This window comes from Bactrocera oleae, chromosome 3, assembly GCF_042242935.1.
Source record: "Bactrocera oleae isolate idBacOlea1 chromosome 3, idBacOlea1, whole genome shotgun sequence".
Lineage (NCBI taxonomy): Eukaryota > Metazoa > Arthropoda > Insecta > Diptera > Tephritidae > Bactrocera > Bactrocera oleae.
The window spans coordinates 29,679,864-29,695,900 of record NC_091537.1 but is presented as its reverse complement, the minus strand read 5'-3'; the positions used below and the strand labels follow the sequence as shown (position 1 = coordinate 29,695,900).

General features: G+C 34.0%; 1 protein-coding gene across 1 annotated transcript in view; it reads left to right on the top strand.

The window, feature by feature from the left end:
- Positions 1–14,976, top strand: part of dock (SH2/SH3 adaptor protein dock) — a 44,635-nt gene extending 29,659 nt beyond the window's left edge. The window contains exons 2-6 of the mRNA XM_014237951.3: positions 6,043–6,723; positions 7,008–7,212; positions 8,288–8,633; positions 8,733–9,161; positions 10,995–14,976. Of these exons, the coding sequence (XP_014093426.1) occupies positions 6,210–6,723; positions 7,008–7,212; positions 8,288–8,633; positions 8,733–9,161; positions 10,995–11,204 (1,704 nt within the window). The 5' untranslated portion in view covers positions 6,043–6,209 and the 3' untranslated portion in view covers positions 11,205–14,976. The remainder of the gene's footprint in view (positions 1–6,042; positions 6,724–7,007; positions 7,213–8,287; positions 8,634–8,732; positions 9,162–10,994) is intronic.
- Positions 14,977–16,037: the final 1,061 nt, after the last annotated feature.

Here is a 16,037-nt window from a genome sequence, read left to right as displayed (position 1 = left end):
TGGCTGTCACAAAAGTAGGGCAGTTCCCCTATTGCAAATAAAAAGATCTACGCCACAAATAAAATCAAAAAGTGACTCATCTCTTGTGTTTGTGTCCGTACTCTCTCAGATGGTGTGCCTTGAATTGGCATCCGAGCCTATTAGAACCGCGGCTCCTTTATGACTGGCCTTTGCCAGAGCCCTCGTCAACAGGTTCGGAGGTGGCTCCACCTCGTCGTCGTGCGGCATATAGGCTGAGACAAGCCAGAGTTCTCTAGCACTGTCCTCCAGCCAAGCAGTGACAACGTCCTCGTTGCTGAAATTAGGTAAAAGAAAAACGTTAAGTTCGTTTTTGACCATCACACAGACTCTGGTTCTACCTGTGCTGCTTGCCTCCAGGAGCTAATGGCTTTTTGTCCTTAGTCCAGATATTCCATAGCTGCTCAGCCACGGTTCCTGGATAAGGACAACGTCGGCTTCGTCCCTTCTTAGACGAAGCAAAAGATCGGCGGAGGACGGTTTTGAGTGCTGAAGGTTAATTTGGAGGATCTTCATCCCCTCACTCTTCTCCAGCAGTGCGAGTTCCGCACCATCATCTGTGCCAGCGACGCCAGGCTCTTCGAACAGGCGCTCGAGACTAAAGACGGATCCATCATAACCTGACGATCCGCCCCCCGTGCTCACCGCATCCGAGAGGATAGGGTCGATATCCATTTTCGAGTGGGCATCTTTCCCGCTCTCTTCCACCCCAGCGGAGGCAGCGGGCCATCCGCCCTGGCCTCTGTTGGGAACATCCTGAAAACGACCCTCTCGAAGCCATAGCCTATGGCCCCTTTTGTGACACTGAGAGGAGCGAGGGACTCCTTGTTGAGCAGTATCCGCGCTTGCCGATATGGCTCCTCGGTCTTCTCCAGGAGGTGGGAAGAGATGGATTGCTGTACGGCAACATCTCTTCAATTTCGGCCGGAAGCTAGATCCGAGCCCGAGGCCGCATCGGAAGATCCGATTGGGCTCGCACGGCCCCACTTCCCCGTGACCCACGTCGCTCAGCACTTGTTTTGGCCTACTCAAGAGTGCTAGCATGCTGATCAAAAAAAATCTTGGCAGCCAACCGACGATCAGACTTCAGCTTTTTAGCTGCAGTCACGCGGCAGACTCATGCCGACCACCCTTGCCTTACCGCCCCTAGCGAAGATAAGCCAAGCACCCCCTGGATTTTTATCCTCACCCTTTACCGGGGACGATTTTGTCCCCCTCGGTGAAAGAGTCCCCCCCAGGGAACCGTCCACTATAGCAGAGGTCAGTTTGGACCTGCTTCCCCCCTCGTTCTAAGTATTTTTGTTAATATTCATTTTTGTTGGGTCCCAACTCAGAGCTGCTATCCGCCTTCCGGAAAGGTAGTCGCCTTTTATGGTCCCAAGGTTGTCTCAGTTACGAGGCCAAGGCGAGGGTTGACGCACGCCCTTATGAGGCAGTGCGTTCAGAGCCGACCATTGGAACATTGGAACCCGTTTCGACTCGATGAGGCCGTAAAAGGAAATTCGCAGAGGGAACTGAAGGCCTACAAGGCATATTTCGATGGTTAGAGAAAGAGGTGGCATCTGTGTATCGCTTTAGAAGGAGCATATTTTGAAGGCGACAAAATAAATATTGATGCAGATTTCGATGGTTAGAGAAAGAGGTGGCATCTGTGTATCGCTTTAGAAGGAGCATATTTTGAAGGCGACAAAATAAATATTGATGCATTAAACATTTTTGGTTATATTAACAATTTACGGAAACTTTCTGGTCAAATGTACTGAAAATGTGCAAAAGATCAAAAAGTCCCATATTAAATGTTTGGGAAAAGTAAGATGATTTAGGCACCTTTTAAATTGAAAATAAACTGCTTATTTTCGTTGGATTCTTTTTCTTTGGGGTAAAAACTGAAACTTCAACTTCTTCTATTACTATTTTCGCACGAAATATTATATATGATAAGGGTTTAAAAAATGTTTTGATAAAGCGAAAGTTATACTTATGTATTTTGTATAAAAATATCTAAATATCAAACAGAATTTTAACATTGTCTAAGAAGATAAAATTATGAACTAATAATGAAAGTTTTAATTTTTCGCCAAAATACTCGCTTTTCTAATAAATGAACATTGTGTATGATTCAGCTCAACTTTTATCATTAGCGATTTCTTAAGATTTTTCCGGTTACTTTCGATTACTGATAAACTGATACGTTAATAGCACACAACTCTTTATGACTTATACATATGTATAGGAGGGCAACTGCATCATGATTTAAAATGCTGAAATTAAAATGTAATGATTTTCGATTATAGTTCCTTCTTTTCTATACTTTTTTTTAAACGTCAAAGTCTGTAGATTTCTCAGTCTTGTACCTCGTCATCGTGGCTAAATTTACTTTCAGCAAGCTTTTTTTAGGTTTTGAGAACAGGAAATAGTCGCCAGGATTTTAAAGCATAAGCAGAATGAACTCGTTGAAAAAAATAATTTTATATATTTTTTTACAAAAGCCGATTTATTTGATATTTATTAGTGGATATGAAACATTTAGTTTTATGAAAATAAAAGTGATTGAATGTTCGACAGTAACATATAAACAAAACAAAACATGCGGACGAATAGGAAATCCATTAAAAAAAGTCTGCGTATAAGCACCGCGACATAAGGAGGAACATGGGAAAGTCCAAGAGGCGTGGTATTCAATACCGAATTCAGTTTGTAAAGCTCTAGTGTAATCTATGCTGAAAAGCTGTGCTCTCGAAAATAAAGGTTTTGTAACCAAATTCTTACATATATGCATTTTTTAATTATAATAGTCAACTATTTAGGAGTTTTGGTTTCATGATTCTATTTTATTGTGAATTGAAATTCCTGACAGTTCCTTTAAAAGTTGTCTGCTGATAATCCTTAAATTTCAATTAAGTTATTTTTATACTCTTGCAACCTGTTGCTACAGAGTATAATAGTTTTGTTCACCTAACGGTTGTTTGTATCACCTAAAACTAATCGAGTTAGATATTGTATATATAAATGATCAGGATGAAGAGACGAGTTGAAATCCGGGTGACTGTGTGTCCGTCCGTCTGTCCGTGCAAACTGTAACTTGAGTGAAAATTGAGATATCTTTATGAAACTTGGTACACATGTTTCTTGGTACCGTGAGACGGTTGGTATTGCAGATGGGCGTAATCGGACCACTGCCACGCCCACAAAACGCCATTATTTAAAAACAAATAAATTGCCATAACTAAGCTCCACAACAAGATACAAGACTCTTATTTGGTATACAGGATCACCATAGGGAAGGGCATCTGCAGTTAAATTTTTTTTTTTAAAGCTTGCGTGGTCCCGCCCCTAATAGGTTTAATATGCATATCTCCTAAACCGCTAATGCTATAATAACAAAATTCACTGGAAGCAAATTTTTTTAGAACCTCTACCTACAGTGTGAAAATGGGTGAAATCGGGTGGCAACTCCGCCCACTTCCCATATAACGGTACTGTTAACTACTACTAAAGCGCGATAAATCAAGCACTAAACACGCCAGAGACATTAAATTTTATCTCTGACTTTATAGGAACCGCGTTCAAAATTAGACAGTGGGCTTGGCACAGCCCACTTTTAGGTGAAAACCCATATCTTGAGATCTGCTTAACCAATTTGAGTAAAATTCGGTACATAACGTTCTTTTCATTTTCCTATGTTATAGTGCGAAAATGGGCGAAATCAGATTACAACCACGCCTATTTCCCATATAACACATTTTCAATTCCATCTGATTCATTCACTTTCCACTATGCATATCAAGCAAGAATGATTATATCGGGGTAAAACTTTGCGTGAATAATACGTTTAAAGTATGCCACCTTGTGACCAAAAATTGTCTAAATCGAAATAAAACTGTTCAAGCCCCTAAGTACTAAATATGTGGACCCCAGTGCCTATAGTTGACCTACCGAAAATATCAGCCAATCCACAAAGAAATCTCAAACGAGTATACTATTTAACTTTGCGAGAGTATAAAATGTTCGGTTACATCCGAACTTAGCCTTTCTTTACTTGTTCCTTTTGAAATGTTTAAAATAAATTTTATTAACTATAAAAAATAAGTGTTTCCTCTTAAGAACTGTGGTAACACTTTTTTTTTTGAAATAGAAAAAAGAAAATTGTTATTCTATTTTATTATCCGTAACTGTACATGCTATAAAGCCAACCGGCTGTTTGAAATTATTATATTTGATATATGGAGCTTATAGTTCTATTAAAAAACCTCATAGATTGACCGATACTTATGGTATAAAGTCAACCGGAAGTTTGATAGGGCAATTATTAACCCAATTTAATCCATTTTTGACACAAGAGTTGATTAATATCAGGAAAAGCTTCTCTCCGAATTTTAGTAATAGAAGTATATGTTTATCATAGATCGACCGATATTTTCAGTAAAAAGTCGGCCATAGTCACTAGGGTCGACATATTTGGCATCTGGGGACTTGAAAAGTTATTATCCAACTTTGACAATTTTTAGACTTGTGATGGCATACCATAAATACACCATTTGTGCAAAGCTGTATCACGATATATTTATTGGTGCTTGATTTGTATACTGTAAAATGAAAGAATCAGATAGATTTGAAAATTGCGTTATGTGGAAAGTAGGTGTGGTTGTGATCGAGCATTTTCACAATGGTTTCGAGCATTTTCACAATATGATAAAATGGAGATGAAAGGATAACTTATGTACTTAATTCGGTTGAAATCGGTTGAGACGTTCTTGAGGTACGTGATTTCATCTAAAGGTGTCCAATGCCTTTGCATGGCATCTTGACTGTGAAATTTATTGCTTTTGACGTATTTAAATAATGAGTTATAGCTTTTTTTGTAATTTTTGAACATAACTGTTGTATGGAGAGTGGGTGGTGTTATCATTCGATTTTACCGTTTGGACCACGCCCAATTTTAAAAAATTTTCAAACCTCTCTTGCAACTCGTTGGACCATATAACAGTTTTGTATCTTTCTATTCTATATGTTTGTTCTCTGGTTTTGCATTTCAATTTTCATAATTTTTGTGGACCTTTTTTGAAGCAGTACATTTGTCCACTAAACAAATTAAGATTTAACTTTTGATTGATTACACAGTTATAAATTCAAACGAATTAGGTCTTAATAGATGGGCAGACTGCACTAATATGTTATTGATGTCTATAGTATATCATATTGTATGTATGAAAGCGAGTACAAGTTCTAAAGAAATAGTTTCAATTAAAACTAAACAGTTACGGACATAGGGTGAGCGTCGTATTATATAAAAACTAATATAAAATAAATAATAGGCTTTATGAATAAAATATTTTTTAAATAGAACTGTTATTATCATATCTACACAATTTTTATCTATGTAACTTCTAAAAATATATGTAGTGGTTATAGAATATAATTTTGTAACTACTTAATCATTTCTCTTATACATACATATATGCAATGAATATTTGAACTTATATAGTCCCAGTAAGTGGTTTTTTGTTTAATAATAAAATTAAATTGAAACATACTGTAAAACAACTTTTTCACACCCAACTATTACATCCATTGAAGTGATATGAGATAATCACTCTGATAGCAGAATACTCTGTGAGGATTTATTACGACCGCAACTCATTTTGGGAATAATTATGTAGGTTCGCACATATACCATACAAAAATATAATTTATTTGCTATTTATTTAAATACAATGCATAAGTGTACGATACATACATACTACGTAATTTTACAGCACACCATCATATTTTGGATTTGTTACGAAATATTATTTTTTGCATTTGCTATTATTGTATATAATTGTTATTCTATTTGCTTATTTACTGCTAGTGAATGGCTTAATTTTAATTTGTTGGCATTTTCTCTTTCTTTATTTGTTTTCTTTCTGCATTTCTTGATTGATTACATCAACCAACTGAACTCGTATGCACATCAATTTTGGTTCAAACACATCATACACATCGCCAACTGTCGTCTATTCGTTGTTGTTATCGTTGTTATAGCAATGAATGAACTCAATTGGCAACGCGTCAGACTAACCGAGGGCAACATTGAAACTATTTTCACTTATACTCAGGAGCCAAATTGCCGCCGTTGTGATTAGCATCATCCATAAATCTAGTGAGAACCCGTAGGACGACGCCTCCTCCGCGCTTAGAGGAGCACTGGAATGTTGGAATATCCCCAACGATTTGCTCGCAATATCCCCGATTCCTCAACGGCGAGTAACGTACCGATAAATCAACAACAACATCAACATCAATTACACCATCACAATCATAATCACCAGCAATCACATAAACAACCACACGTATTGATAGGCAGTAGTAGTGGTGGTGGCTTAGTCGGTGCCCACTACCACCAACAATATCCACTTCAGCCATATCCAGCAACACCGGGTTCGCCAGCACATCAACATCGGCATACACCACAACAACAACACGCAACAGCGATTGCCGTGGCCGCCTCATATCAACCACGCTCACAGTCGCAACAGCAGCAGCAGCAACACCAACGCACCCTGTCGACCGCATCCAGTTGTAGTGCACAGCACAAGAGCGTGACCTTCGGTCAAGTGACGGCAGCGTCAAATATCGCCGGATACCCAGGCGATTACAGCGGCGGCAGCAGCAGCGGTAACTCCAGTTGCGGTCAACAATCAATGGCGGGCAACATGAAACACGGTTGGTACTAAACAAAAAGTAGACCGCATACATACATAATTGCATAAGCATAAACAATAATATATAATATAATAACATTAAACGTTGTTCCAAAAAAAAAAAATCTGCTAAAATAAATTTGAGTAAAACAGAAACATTTTTTACCGCTTTTTGTGTGAAGTCTAACCGTCGGGCAAAGCCGAGCATTAAGCGCGTATGTATGTTTGTGTGTTGCTACTTTAAGTCGGTTGTAATTGTTTATTGAATGCAAATTACTTTTGATATTTCTCTTTGGTATTTTACAGGCAAATCACAAGAAGACGTTTGCTACGTTGTAGCCAAATACGATTATGCGGCGCAAGGTGCGCAAGAATTAGATTTGCGAAAAAATGAACGCTATTTACTGCTAGACGATTCGAAACATTGGTGGCGTGTGCAAAATAATCGCAATCTGTCAGGTTATGTGCCTAGCAATTATGTGAAGAAGGAGAAACCGTCATTATTCGATAGGTGAGTTGGCGCCTACTTAAGTACTTAGAAGGAAAAATACAATTTACTGCAACTGAACTTACACTTTTTACTCTTTAATAACTTTTCTTGCTTTTTTATGAATGCTACACTAATTATGAGTCTTAATTTCTGTAATGTGTTAGTTTTGTCTATAATTTTGTTTGGTATTCATGCTGCTTTATATACTTTATGGTTTTCGTATTCGTAGTTTGCTCGCCTATTGTTTGCAATCACTACACAAAAAACACTAAAACCAAAATCAAATTGAAGATATTTTGTATTGAATGATTCGGTTATTCATAGATTGGCTGACGAGTAGCTAACAGGAATCTTAAAAAAAATGTATTCTTCTAGTATGTTATCCTGTCCACTAAAAGATTCGCCTTTAACTTTTCTAAAACTGTATATTGAATTAGTTGAGGAATATGATTTAATAGGTGATACACTTTCGTCTGCGGAATCTAACTCAATATTTTTCAAATATTTCCCAACAATTTTTTTTAAACCAATTTATGTTTATTTTATCAGACCGAATCGTTTTGTTTTTACAAATGTAGGTTTTTTTAAACGACTTATAAAGATATATATGTATATCAATCCGAGCTCAATGTTTTGATATTACTTGTAAAACGACAACCGATGCTAGAATAATTGTCCTTCACTTCGTATACAGGATTTACAAAAGTGAATTTAAAACTTGATAAATGTTTGGCAAATGATGTGTTCCAATTTATGGTGTTATTTGTTAATTGTTCTTCTGGAGAACATATTAGGAGAGTATCAACACAAGATAAAATATTGAGAATCTTATTATTAAAGTTGAAGTTGGGCATAAATGTAGCATTACATAATATACATAGATATCCTCCATCGTTATATTAATGGAAATCCACCCATATATATGGTACATATAGTTTAATCAAAAGTCCACATACCTATCCTATGACATGTAGCCCAACCTTCTTAAATTTGAATCGTTAGCAAACAATTACCGCGTTCATCCTTAGATTTGTTAATAAAAAACAAATAACTCGGTCTAATTTTGATTGTTAATTTGTACTTTGCTTTCTTGCAGCATTAAGAAAAAGGTGAAAAAAGGCTCTGGTTCGAAAACATTACCAAATTGTTCCCCCTCAAGACAAATTGAAAGTCCAACAATGTCGCGGCGTTTACCACCAGATCCAGCCGAAGCTATTGGCACTGCAATCGTTAAATATAATTATCAAGCCCAACAGCCAGACGAACTGTCACTGAGCAAAGGAACACGTATCCTCATACTCGAAAAGTCAAACGATGGCTGGTGGCGTGGCCAGAGTGGAAATGCCGTCGGATGGTTTCCAAGTAATTACACAACTGAGGATTGTGATAATGACGGTGAAATACACACATATGCCATGGCGGAGAATGTGCTGGACATTGTGGTAAATTTTTTTTTTATTTGTGAAATTTTTTACCAAATTTAATAAAATGAAATTTCAATGACATATACATACCATTAATTTAAATTATATTCACTTTAGGTCGCGCTTTATAGTTTCTCATCGAACAATGACCAAGAACTGTCATTTGAGAAAGGTGACAGACTCGAAATTGTCGATCGTCCAGCATCTGATCCAGATTGGTATAAGGCAAGAAATAATCAAGGTCAAGTCGGTTTAGTTCCACGCAACTATCTCCAAGAGTTAAACGATTATCTAGCTACACCGTTCCGCAATAATAGCGGTGGCAACGGCAATGGCGGCGGAGGCGGTAGCAGTGGCGGTGACTCAATCGATCGTCGCAATGACGGCATGTCAGCACAATCGTCACCACCTATGGCACCTATGGAAAGGCCAAATTTGGCTGGAAAATCTTGGTATTATGGCGCTATCACCCGTAGCCAATGTGACACAGTATTGAATCAACATGGACATGATGGTGATTTCCTTATACGAGATAGTGAGACTAATGTAAGCATAATAGTAGTGGTAGTATAGTCCTGGAACTAGAACTATTTTTAGTGTTTTTAATTACATTTTGTTATTATATTGTTTATTTAAAATGCTAAACTATTTTGTTGATTACGTATTGTCTTATGTCGAAAGACTATAACAACATTTAAGCAGAACAGGTAATACAGTTATGTAATGATTATTTTCGGCCAATTTAAATATCACTTATCATTTCTAGTAACCAAAAAGAAAGATCTTAGATATTCTTGAACTCAAAAACTCAACATAACGCTTAATTACTATCGTTCATACGGCAGTCGGTTCGACGTAACCGAATTAAATTTTCATCAGGTAAAGGACTGACTTAATACAATCTCCAATCGGTATCAGTCACGTTCCTTTGCTGTTCTGTATGCAAGATAAGAGTACGTAGCAATATAACTTGGGTCAGTTTATATCCTTGTTGGTGTTCGTTATGGACGTATTCTGGCCCGTGCACAATACGGTAGTAAAGTCTAACGCTTCCGAAACCACTATAAATGAAGCTGCAAAACAATGCAAAGCCACGGCAGTCACTCAGTGAATTTTGTACTAGCAACAACACCCATATATTAGACTTCTTCAATTTAAGTGCAATGAAAATTAATTAAGGAATGTCATTAGTTATTTAGTAGAGGAGAGTGTTAGGCTCCTTGCAGAGAAGAAACAATAAATTCGTGAAGATAGTTATTTACTTCTTCTTTGTCCGCAATTTTCTGCCAATGAAGAGAGTCTCAAAAAAGTCTCAAGTTGCTAACGGGCAGCACATGGGTAAAAGAGAAAAAACAGAGAAAAAAAAATTAACTTGCCAATTCAACCGCTTCAAATTATAAAGCTGTTCTATCGAGAAGCATGAATTTATAATGAAGCTAAGGAAATGAAACAGAACTTACAGGGAATCGAAATTATAGTGGAATACAGCTCCAGAATGATATGCAATGCTATAAAATACAATGATAAAGGGGAAAATCGTGGGGGAAAATTTCAAAAAAATTAATATTACAGGACAGACAGATTATACGTTATGTGAAAATCAAGCCCTACGCATCATCCAAAATGGATAAAAAATAATTTAAGCTTATCGGTTACTACTCTTATAGATCGTAGAAAAATATTTTAAAACGATTTAAAGAAAAGGAGTCCCCGGAAAGTAACTTATTTGACATTTGACTAAGAATAAAGTTCTCAAAAAAACATTTCAATTTGCCATCTAAAAAATGGCGGAATGTGCTGTGGACTGGTAAAAGCAACATTTTTTTGAAGGAACAAGGTCCAGAAAGTATGTCCGTCCACTACCAAACACATAATATCATACCAGGTACACTACCAAAACTTTTAAATATTGTGGTCTGAGTATTATAGTATGGCCTACCTTTTCGTACCATGGTGTCGGTCCTATTTCGTTGTATTGTCCTGGCCGGCGTAAGCACTGGACCTGAATTCAATTAAACATTTTTGGGGAGATGTGTGCAACAGCAAATCCATCAAGTAGAACACAACTTTGGTTAGTGTTTTAAGGATTCAATAGACTCTATACAACGTCGGTGTATGGATGTATTAAATAATAAAGGTTTTAAACCAAATATTAGTAAACTGAAAGTATGTAGTATTTGAAAATTGTATGGATAACTGGATTTTTTCTGTTTTTCTTTCAACAAAATAGTACTACTAATTTCGTGAACAGATTTTTAAATAAATTTTGTTAGTAAAAAATACATATTTATTAATTTTTTTTATGTTAGTTATTACACTACTACTATTTTCATTAATACAGCTGTTTGATAAAATATAATATTTCTTTCCCAATTTCAGATGGGTGATTATTCGGTTTCTCTTAAGGCGCCAGGCCGCAATAAGCACTTCCGTGTACACGTTGAGAATAGCATGTACTGCATTGGCCAACGTAAATTTCACACACTAGATCAATTAGTAGATCATTACCAAAGAGCACCGATTTATACGAATAAGCAAGGCGAAAAATTATATTTGGTACGACCGTTACCAAAGGCAAACGGCACGTAAGCAAACTACATTTGCGGCAGCAGTTTGGCATAATCCTCGTTATGCCAATACATTACATTCATCAGAAAAAAATATACGCAACTAAATAGTAACACACAACTCATAAATATATAAATATTCATCGATACTGGGCATTTTAGGAAGTTTGCTGATGTTGCTACTACTGCTGCTACTACCGTCTCGCGGTATCACCGCAACAAATTTAATATAATTATATAATTTTACCGATATACATAAATGTAATGAAATATACAACATTACTTATAACGATTAATGTGTAAATGAAAAGCCACAGCAAGCGCTAAAACAAAGTAAGCAAATTTAAAAACAATAAAAAATAAAAATAAAGCAACAACAAACATGATAACAATTAGAAAGAGATGAGTATCGTCAAATTATCACAATTTAATGCGAAACCTTTGCTATTTTAAGCTTTAAAGAGCAAATTAAATAACGTAGAAGCGACTACCAAAATACGAAAAATTAAATTTATATATTATACAATATATACATATATATTGCATAAATTTATGAATCAATTAATGGATACAAATATATATATATATATATATATATATATATATATATAAATGAGCGTAATAACTGGCACTTGCATATTATGGTATTATATATTTTAGTTGATAATTATTACCATAGTTATTATCTTCGATTATTTGTTCTTCTTCAACTCTAATGAAGACAGTTTTGAAGAAAGCAAGCACGGAAAAAAGCGGGTTAATTCGAGTTAAGTTGCTAACAATTTTCAAGTAGCCAGCATTTTCGACAATATTTGTTCCAGCGCTACATTACGCGCTGCAAAATGTGAACGTGTGCGCACTGAAATCTCATTGTTTATTGCAAACATATTTATAGATATTTATATTAGATTTAGAAGAAGCGATTGATTTTAAACATCAGATAAGTTTTTTTACAATGTACAAGTGAAAAAATATTTTGGTTGTTGCTAAAACTATTTTAGGTAGATATGAAAACACAATTTTTGAGCTTAATTGACTTAAATTAATGCTTCACTGTTTATGGGCGCGAGTTTGAGAGCATTTTTTAAGCGCGAAATTTGTTGTAAATATTTGTAATTATTAAACATACTATTTGGAGTAATATTTTCGAAAATAAAGTAGCATTTTCCTATATTCTACAAAAGAATTTTATTACACAAAGTGCTTGTCGATTTTTTAAATTTTTAAAATACTCATACTTATTGCTTTGTTAATTTTCATATGAGATAACTTGTTTTGTAACTTGGAGAACGCAAATGTCCTTATTGTTTTAGTTATTTTATGTACATATATATGATGACTACTCGAAAATTTAGTATTGGATCGTAATTTGTTCTTACATGCCTGCATTCCAAGAAAAGGGCTATGCAACTATTTGAAGCTTGTTTTGTCACTGAAATGAGAAACATTGCAGCAAATATTTGTTAAATTTTCTTCGAACAATCAGGGTTACATCTACGATAGAATTCATTTGTAGCGATGGATTGCGTACTTTTTTGATTGATAAAATACCGATATATATACCGATCCAAATTATGGAACAAAATCGCATACTTTTCCTTGTGTAATATTAAAATGCTCAAGCCATTTAGTAGGTGAAAAATTCAATAGTTTTCTTTCTGCACTCTCTGATGGTTTAGTGAAGTCTAACTTAACAAAATGTGAATATAATTTAGTGAAATGGAATCTAAAATAACGTTTAATATGATTTTCACTACAAAAAAATGAATGCTTTGAATGCTAATGTAAAATAAAATAAGTATATTATACAGTAAAAGCTTTTAAGGAAAGGTCTGATATGAAGTCATGTATATCCACAAATATAATTACCATATATCATAATTACAAAAGACAAAAAATCATACCATATGAGAAATTAACAAAATAATAAACGTATGAGGCCAGAGACTTTGCAAAAATGTGCTAAGAAACGAAAAAAGATTTTAAAGGGTTTGTGATTATGCTGGTTCGAATTTTTCTAACTTATCAGTTGCGCCACTTAAGTAAAAGAAAAAACAAACGAAAAATTCTTTTACAAAACACAATTTCAAAAATTATCAGCTATTTAGTCCACAAAAAAACCGAGTTTTGCGTACTTACAAATAGCTCCCTTTATTTTCGTACAGCTTGCACAGACATACTAGTATGTAGTAAGCTATATAAAGTAAATTGAAAAATAAACAATACTTTATATATACATAAACCATAAAATATTGTAACATGTACACTATAATATGCAAATAATATATGTATGAAATTTCATTACTATTATAAATTATTCAAAAACATATATTATATAAAAAATAAAACACTGAAAAAATGAAGTAAACATATTTTAAATAGAACAGACTAACGTAGGAAAATAAAAGTAATGATTATATAAACATATATATATGTGCTGTACTAGTATGTGTAAATGTCATTCGTGGTCTCATGCACCTATGTATGTATGTACGTAGCTGCTCAGCTCTGTAGTCAACTATTTAGCACTAAAACAACTGAGCAACGGAGCGCCAAAATCCGGTAAACACTTTCGAACCAGCCCAGCTGCTTCCTTTTATTATTAAATGTACTAAATTATTATATTATAAATATAAAAATAAATATTATATAAGTAATACGACAAAAATAATGCTCTAAAAGTCCCACTTGCGAATATAAATAGTTTAATTCTTAACTTTTTAAATTTAAAATATTTAAAAAAGTAATTATTATAAGACAGATAAAAGAATGCAGACGATTACTGCAGAGTGTTGGAACTTTAAATATGGAAGAGATATGAGTTTCAATAATAAATGACGAATATTTAGAAGAAATAATATTAATTTCGTAAGTAGCTTTTTTAATTTGTTTTAACTTTTCACTGTGTTCAGAACGAAGTAAATAGTCATTATTGATTGTATGCCAATATAATGCATACAAATAAAGTTATTTATGTTCTTTTTAATGTTTTAATTTAAATATAAAGCTCTATAATTGTACTCCTCTGCCTCATAAGTATAAAGAATATTCCCAAACGAAATCTCTTCATTGCCGAATTTGCGTTTATAGCCAAGCGCTATGCTTCCATTTCTTAAGAATGTCTTTTTTCATCAAAATATTAGGAAAGTCATAATAGTTCGGCGCTCTTGGTTATATGACCATTTTTTTTCGAACCATTCACGTAGATGTGCATATTGTGACCAAGAGCTCAACTGACTTAATAATAGTGCCGCAAGCAGTATAAAATAGTCGTTTAGAAAAATTTCATCATTCACTATGTGCTGCACTTGGGTAAGTTACTTATTCTTGCATATCTATTGCTTTCTCTATATATGTAACCAACATTTTTATATTTTTATGTAAGTATTGTAAATTTTTTTTTATTTGTTAAAGAAAATTTGTAAGTGAATGTAAAACAAAATAAATATAAATTAATGAATACACAATTAATATAATAAATATTATTAAATGACACAGTAAACCGAATTAGTACCATGTGTAGTTGTACCTTTTTTCTACTTATTTAATATGCGCAATTTTTTACTTTGAATAATGAACGGAAAACATGAAAACTATAAAAAAAAAAAAACACACACACATGTGCGGAAGATATCGTGTGCAAGAAATAAATGAGGTGAGGCGCAAAAATGCTACTAAGATATTAAAAGAGAAAATAAATGAAATGAGTGAACAAACTAGAAATTAAACCGAAATGGAAATGGAAATACGAATACAAAAAAAGCAAATACAAATGGAAATAATTGAAAAATAAATATTTGGCTTTTTATTTTATTCAACTATTGGCTCATAAGTGGTAAAAATGGACTTATACCATTAAATTTCATATTTATGATAGATTTCTATGTCGCGGTTGAATCACGGTACACATATAACAGAACATTTTAGTTTATAATACATGTATTTATACAAACAATCTTGATTGTAAAATATATCTTTGGTACCACTGTTCATAAATATTTTGGCGGCAGTTGAACTACAAAGTTTGCAGAATACTTGCGATACTATAACAAGATGCGGAAGGCCACTGAAGCCAGTATTCTTGAAAACGCAGATAACAACCACAAGTATGCATTTTTTGAAAGCACTGTTCAAAGTATTGGGCAGTATTGTTCAATATTTAAAATTTTTTTTTAGAACTCGTAAAAATAAACATAAAGATACTGAAAATAACGACGTTCATTCGAATTTAAAACAGTTATGTTTAGTAGGACTGAATTAATTTCTACGTTCGTCGTGAAATGACTAATTTGGCAATTTTAAAGAATTTGAAAAGCTGTTTACTATCAATTTATAAAAATGCAGCCTTTAGGCACAATTATTGCAATTAAAAATAATAATTTAAAGAAATTATGAATCAATAAAAAACGTAAGTTCTTAAAAAATATTTCACAATAAAAAAGTATGAATGTAAATATTAATTGAAAAAATGCATAAATTATTTTAAGAGCTAAGATATTTTGAAGACCAATTTTGGTAAATATTTAGTTAGTAAATATGTCATAAATAAAGTATACATATTTTCTTCAAAGATATTCAAGTTTGGAAGCACAAAAGTTCGCAAAATAGTTTAGGAAACCACTCAAGATCTGTTTCCTGATTTTTATATTTCTGCGTACTATGACAAATGTGGATTGCCCACTTAATTGTCTGCGGTAGGTAATCGATATCCACTCGTAATGTAAATTTTTGAATACCGTTGTGAACTGGTAACTATACTCGATCTAGTATAGATACGTAATAGGGTATTATAATATTACTTACTAATCTAGACGGGCTTAAGTGAATCAAATTGTGGTCAATTTATATGCCGATC